Genomic DNA, 6735 nt, shown 5'->3' on the forward strand with positions numbered 1-6735 from the left:
CAAAATGCCACTTTTACCGACTACTGAAGTCTTAGAATTATTCAATCTTTTACCGACCGTCGATATGCCTTTTGACAGCCTGCGGCGTCAAGCGATGTATAGAGGGGGATCACGTGGCGATCTCCCTTCATACATCACGGGCGCCGGCAATTTTGATAGCGGACACCCAGCGGCAACAGCTCCGGTAAGCTGCGCAGCTCATTGGAGAGGTTAACCCTTTAAACGCCACAGTCAATTCTGGCAGCGGCATTTAAATTTCCCGAACGATGTTCAGTGGTCCCGTACACCCCCCCCTGCGATGAGATCTATGAACTATTGTCTATTTACTCGGAATGAAACCGGGCGGCCGGAAGAGATCTGCAGCGCGCCCGGTCTCCGCTCAGTGAGTGATTATTGCTCCAGTGTGAAAGCACAGGAGCAATGATCTTCAGGACGACTGTCCCGTGTAAAAGGACCAGAGTCAAGACAGCGATCCCAAAAGTAAAGAGAAGAGATCATTGCCTTGCCTAAACACAAAAGTATTAAAAAAAAATAGCAAAAAGGCACCAAATGTTCCTGGAGATACAGCTGGAAGAATAGTTCACAAGTCCGTTAACACTGGCTACACTACCTGGACGTGGCAGAGAAAGGAAGTGGCCAAGATCTGCGGGCACTGAAGTTTTCAGACACTAAAGATCTTCATCCCTGAACGCCATGACATAACATAGTATGTTAGGCTAAATGAAGACAATGTCCACCTAGTTCAGCCTGTTTCAACCCTCCCCCACCGCCCTGTTGGTCCAAAAGGAAGGCAAAAAAAAAACAAAAAAACCCCAATGAGCCAATTTAGCTCATCTGGAGGAAAAAAAAATTCTTCCCGACTCCATATTGCAGTCAGAGTAATCCTGGATCAACGTTTCAGTTCCTACCTTACTCCAAGACGTAGACCTCTACTGCCCCCAAAAGGACAAGAAAAGTTGGCTTCAGTATGCTCAAAACTATACAAATAAGCCACAGGAGTTTTAGGATTGAGCGATGAAACAAAACTGCAACTTTTTGGGCCTATGGTTTAGGGATATGTCTGGAGGAGGAAGGAGGAAGCACACACTGAAAGAACACCCAGCTACAGTGAAGCATGCATATACAGGTTGGCATCAGTTCCCTTGAAGTAGTCACCCTGATCCTGCCACCAGATGCCATCTTGCTCCCTTTCTGGTGGTGGAGTACTGATCCCTACCCCATTAAACTCACATGAGATCCCAATCTAGTTTCTCTCTCTCCAAATCCTGCAAGAGGTTCTCCAGCCGCCTCTTAAAGAATATCTCAAACCGCAGATCATCTTCAAACACTGCCGAAACAGCCAGCGAGCGCTCCGAGATCTGTGAAAATAAACAGGAACGTTACCATGGAATACATATTTATTTTATGCGGTAGTGAGATATCTCTGGCACTGAAAGTTAAAGAGGTCTGGTGTCTCTAAAGCGCAGGAGAAGACGAGGAGATGAACGAGTAGAACTGTGAGGTTACACCATTGTCTTAATGATCATCTGGGAATCCAGAGTATTCAGAGCTTTTTATAAGTTTTTTTTTTACCTGATAAAACTTAGAATTATGATCCCTCCAATAATAAAAAAACGACTCACTTCCTTCCAGATGTTGTAGTGACTGAGGAAGCAGCCCATCTCTCCTCGGGTCAGCGGGCGCCCGTGATAAGGATCCTTATAACCTGGTAGCATCTTTATGCCCAGAGCAGCCACCTGAGAGTCATTCAGTCCCCTGGATAGACACAAAATCACACTATAACAAAAGTTTACAGAAACTATACAAAAAATATATTTTTAAATAAATACAAACCCAAAAAACAAAACCACCAACCGCCCTATATATTGTCCATATGGATTTGCTCTCTTAGGCCTCATGTCCACGGGGAAAATCAGGCCCGTTAAGGATTCTCCATGGAGAATCCGTAGCGGGTCCCTCCTGCCCCGCGGGCATGAGGGCTGAAAACAACAATTACTCACCTTTCCGCACGCTCCGGATCTTCCCTTCTTCGGCCCGGTGGATGTGCTCGGCATGCCGGCTGCGTGCCACGCGCATGCGCCGAGCACATCCACTGACCCGAAGAAAAAAAGATCCGGCCGCGATGGAGAGAAGATCAAGCTGCGAAGAAGGGAAGATCCGGAGCGCCCGGAGCAGGTGAGTTTAATTCTGGTGCGGGTCTCCCGCGGATCCGGACAGCTTCCATAGAAGCCTGCGGGAGCTGTCTCCGCGGGAGACCCGCGCCTGAATGGAGCATGTCCGGATTTTTCCCTGCACGTGGGATCCGCGCCTGCAGGAAAAAATGACATCCGCAGGTATTTAACTACCTGCGGGTGTCTAATGTATCCCTATGGCGCGCGAATCCGCGTGCAAGAAAAACGCTGCGGATTTTAAATCTGAATTTGCCCGTGGACATGAGGCCTTAGGGCTCACACGCAATGGCGATAGATTTTTCTCCGATACGAGAGCGAGTGAAAATGCATGCTAATGCAATCAATGATTTTTAATGGTTTCATTCTTATTTGCGATGTTTTCATTAAGCCTCGCAGTGCCAGCCCCATTGAAAACATAGGAGTACATTGCGTTCCCCTGACACAGCTGTGACAGCTATGGCAGGTGATTCCTTCATCCCCGCAGGGACTGAGCGCTGCCTGTGATTGGCTGAGCGCTGTGACCAATCACAGGCAGCGCTCAGCTGTCACTTAAGGATGGCTTGGCGCTGTCTCTGATTGGCTGAGCGCTGTGACCGCTGTGACCAATCAGAGGCAGAAGACGACTGTTGGGGCCAGAGGGAAGAGTCCAATGGCTCTTCTAGGTGAGTAAATTTTTATTTATTTATTCTTTTTTACAGCTAGGGCTGATTTTCAGGGAAGGGCTTATATGGTGGCCTTCATTCCATTGCTTTCAATGGGGCTGCAGCAGCAGTACTGGCCCCATTAAAAGCAACGGGATAGCATCGCGGAGCTCTGCCACAGCTGTGGCAGGGCATTCCTTCATCCCCGCGGCGATGAAGGAATCCCCTGCTATAGCGGTCACAGCTGTGTCAGGGGAGTGCGATGTACTTGCTATGTTTTCAATAGGGCCGGTGATGCTGCCACCGACCCCATTGAAAGCAATGGGGGATATCGAAGATTTTTCTTAGCCTTGTGAGGCTTAATGAAAACATCGAAAATGAGAATGAAACCATTGAAAATCATTGGTTTCCTTATGCGATTTCACTCGCTCTCGCATCGCAGAAAAATCTATTGCCAGTGGGTGTGAGCCCTAGGAGAGCAAATCCATATGGACAATATATAGGGACAGAGGATCCCTCTCTGCAAGCTGGTAACAAGGAGCATCCGCTGCAGACTCGGCCTATCCACGTATTGCAAGAATGTCCACCATTTCTCTTGCAACAGCTGCTGCCGTGTAAATACGCATGTCCTTGGGACACGGCCTGCACATAAAGCAAGAAGACTCACATCTAATATATAGTGCTCCTGCTTTTCAATAATAAGGGTGTGTTTACATGAAGGCGATCTGCTGCTGGAAAAATCCACAGCAGTTCCACACCATGTGGTGCGTTTTTTAACCCTTAAATTGAAGGATGAAATCCGCTACAGATCCACATCAAAATCCGCACCATAGTCAGGTTTTGATGCACTTTTTTTCAGGAGTAGAAACGCCACATATCAGCTACATATGAAGGCATCCTAAGGAACTCTTTTTCCGTATTAAGTCAATTTTTAACAGACGTAGTACGAACAGCATCCAATACTGTTGACCTGCATTCGTCTATCCAGACAAAAAAATAAAAAAAAAATCTATAGGGTTACGTTAAAGCTACAACTCCACCGGTTCAATGGCAGTGTGAGGGCACAGTGCTACACCGCAATCCTTGCTCCCGAAGATTGCTGTGTAGCACTAGCTTAAATGCACTACATCCAGCTCCAAGCCCTCAACCTTTTATCCACATTACAAATCGCCTCCTCAGTGGGGTGTAAACCAGTTGAGGAAGGTAAAGGATATGAAAAACGTCTTAACAGCATTGACTTTAATTTACATCGGTTCTGTAATATGGCATGAAAATCATGATGTATATTTAGAGCGGGCGATCCTGGAGTGGGCAAGGTAGGTCATCACATATATTAGATTCCTTATACAGGAAGATTCGCTCACTAGGAGACCCAAACATTCCCCAAAAACGTTGTAGAATTAACATGGACAAAAGACGTCCGTTTCATAAATAAGTTTGCTCTAAGAAAAACGGTTGGTTGCCTATAACAACCAATCACAGCACAGCTTTCATTTCTCTATAAGGAACGAAAGCTGCGCTGTGATTGGTTGCTTTGGGCAACAAAGATGCTTCTTATTTAAGGCAGTTTCATAAATCTCCCCCCATGTCTATCAAGACATCACACCTCTCGAATAAGTGGATTGAACCCGTGATGTTGAGACGCGACCGCAAAACAGGTGTTGGATACACTGTGCCACAAACATGTACGCAGTTGAACAGCGTGTTTATGGTTTGCGAATACTGGCAAATGGTTTCAGTTAGACCACGTAAAAGAGCATTTCGGAATAAGTCTGGTGAAGGAAGTGATTGGCAGGATCTGGGATTCACAAAAATGGGGGGGGGGGGGGCAGCAATAAATAAATTACCTGACAGTGCTGCGGAATAAGTTGGCGCAATACAAATAAAAAGATTTTATTTTATTTAGCATGGGGAGACAGTCATTTTAGCTAGAAAATTAATTTTTGAAAAACTTGTGCCCCCCCCCCAAAAAAAAAAAAAAACACCTGACTCCACCCAATTTCTTCCATTATTGATCAATGAGTGGAACAGGTTGCCACGGGAGGTGGCGAGTTCTCCTTCAATAGAAGTGTTCAAACAGGGGCTGGACATCTATCTGTCTGGGATGATTTAGTGAATTCTGCACTGAGCAGGGGGTTGGACCCGATGACCCTGGAGGTCCTTCCAACTCTACTATTCTAGGATTACTGATGTCACATTAGCGGATGTCTTCTTTGGTACGCAGACTCACATACAAAAGGGTTTGGACGCTGGAGGCGCCATTTTTAGCATGTGCCCCAGGCAACATACAATTCTCATAGGGAGCCGGACAGAAGTTACATAGTGATTGAGGAAGGCTTAGGAGCTTTCACACAGGCAGAATTTTTGCATTCAACCCTGCAAGTGTGTGCGGCCCCCTGTGGATTTTGATATAAAAAGAAAATGGCTTAAATTATCCCACAATTCCACAACAGCCGCAATCGGCAATTTGGATTTTGGTGCGGAATTCCATTGTGTCCTGGTAGAATTACTCCACTCATATGAAAGGTCCCTTGGTGATCTTCTCGCTAGGAAGCCCCCAGTACCTCTGGACACGTGTCCAGTCCTGTCCCGCTTCTCCAATATTTCACCCCTTGAGCGAGTCCTGAGGGTCCGCACACCCCTCTACATACAGATATCCTCATTGTGATTGGACCTTCAGAAGATCCAACTCGGAGGCCGGATGTGATGGCCATGTGGAGTGCGCCACCTACCATGTGTTACACATGTGCAGCCCGCTGGTGTGAAGGAGAGGAGAGCTCACTATTTTATACTCAGTAGGCTGAGAGTGTCGGAAGACAGATCTTGGAGTTGTGTTTTCCCAGGAGCTGTAGACAGCTGCGGAAAGAATTGGCCTGTCTTTGTCTTGACAGCTGTGAAGACGTATGACCTCAGCAAGTAACAATGTGCTGGAAGAAACTCAAGAGGTTTTTTTTCCTCCTTGAGCCAAAAAGTACTTCTATAAGAAGAAGTCAGAAGTAAGGAGACACCTGCAAGGTGACCTTCCAAGAGGAAGAACCCCTTAACAGCCGTTGCAATAGGAGCTTCTTTCTCCAAAACCCCCCAAAGTAAGGCCCCCCTCACATCAGCGCAGTATGTATATATAATTTTTTTTTTGCGTGTCAGCGTATTTAACTAGACTTTTTGCGCCTGCAAAGATGCACCGATTGAAATGGATACTTCGTCTTAATGAGTTCCAGAGGTGTCGTTTTCCAGTTTCACGCACCTCCTTGTGTGTTGCGCACCCACCACCCCCTCCATCGTCTTCTACAGGAATCTTTGGTACAGAAACACAGAAAAATAGAGCATGCCGTATTTTTTTTTTCTTTGCATGATGTGCAAAATACGAAAATGTGAGTGAACCCTTTGACATCAATGGGTTTCATTCTCAGCGTACTGCCCAAGGCCTGCGTCACGTGAAAGCATGTGTGCTGCGTTTTCACTGCACGAAAGTCTGCAGCGAATACAACCTGTTGATTTCAGTGGGCAGGTTCACATAAGCGCATACAAATACGCAGCATGCTCCATTTTCCTGTGACATTTGCACAGGGGAAGAGCACATATTGCACTAATCAATAAATGGGAGCATGGTTGACTGCTTTGTGGCGCAAAACACAGAATGTTCCATTTTCGTGCATATTGCGCACATTAGGCTGATTTAAGCTTAATTGCCCATTGATATAAGACAAGGCTTGTGGTTTATCCTTTTTATAGGGGGGCACGCACAAAAAGCGTGCAACACCCATCGTGCAAATTAGCAGCTCAGCTGCATCCGTAAATACCCCTACGCCCATGTGAAGCCGGCCTTAGAAAATAGAACATGTTGCATATTTTTTGTGAAAATGAAAAGTGCACGCAAAATACATGCGAACAAGTGCTAAGCCGGGTAGATCTAAAACATGGCC

At 46.3% G+C, this 6735-nt stretch overlaps 1 protein-coding gene across 1 annotated transcript in view; it reads right to left on the bottom strand.

The window, feature by feature from the left end:
- Positions 1–6735, bottom strand: part of COLGALT1 (collagen beta(1-O)galactosyltransferase 1) — a 62787-nt gene that overhangs the window by 7492 nt on the left and 48560 nt on the right. Inside the window, exons 9-10 of the mRNA XM_066593227.1 lie at positions 1623–1755; positions 1231–1358 (exon numbers count right to left, since the gene is read on the bottom strand). Coding sequence (XP_066449324.1) covers positions 1231–1358; positions 1623–1755 — 261 coding nt within the window. The remainder of the gene's footprint in view (positions 1–1230; positions 1359–1622; positions 1756–6735) is intronic.

The sequence above is a fragment of the Eleutherodactylus coqui genome, chromosome 2 (assembly GCF_035609145.1).
Source record: "Eleutherodactylus coqui strain aEleCoq1 chromosome 2, aEleCoq1.hap1, whole genome shotgun sequence".
NCBI classification, from domain to species: domain Eukaryota; kingdom Metazoa; phylum Chordata; class Amphibia; order Anura; family Eleutherodactylidae; genus Eleutherodactylus; species Eleutherodactylus coqui.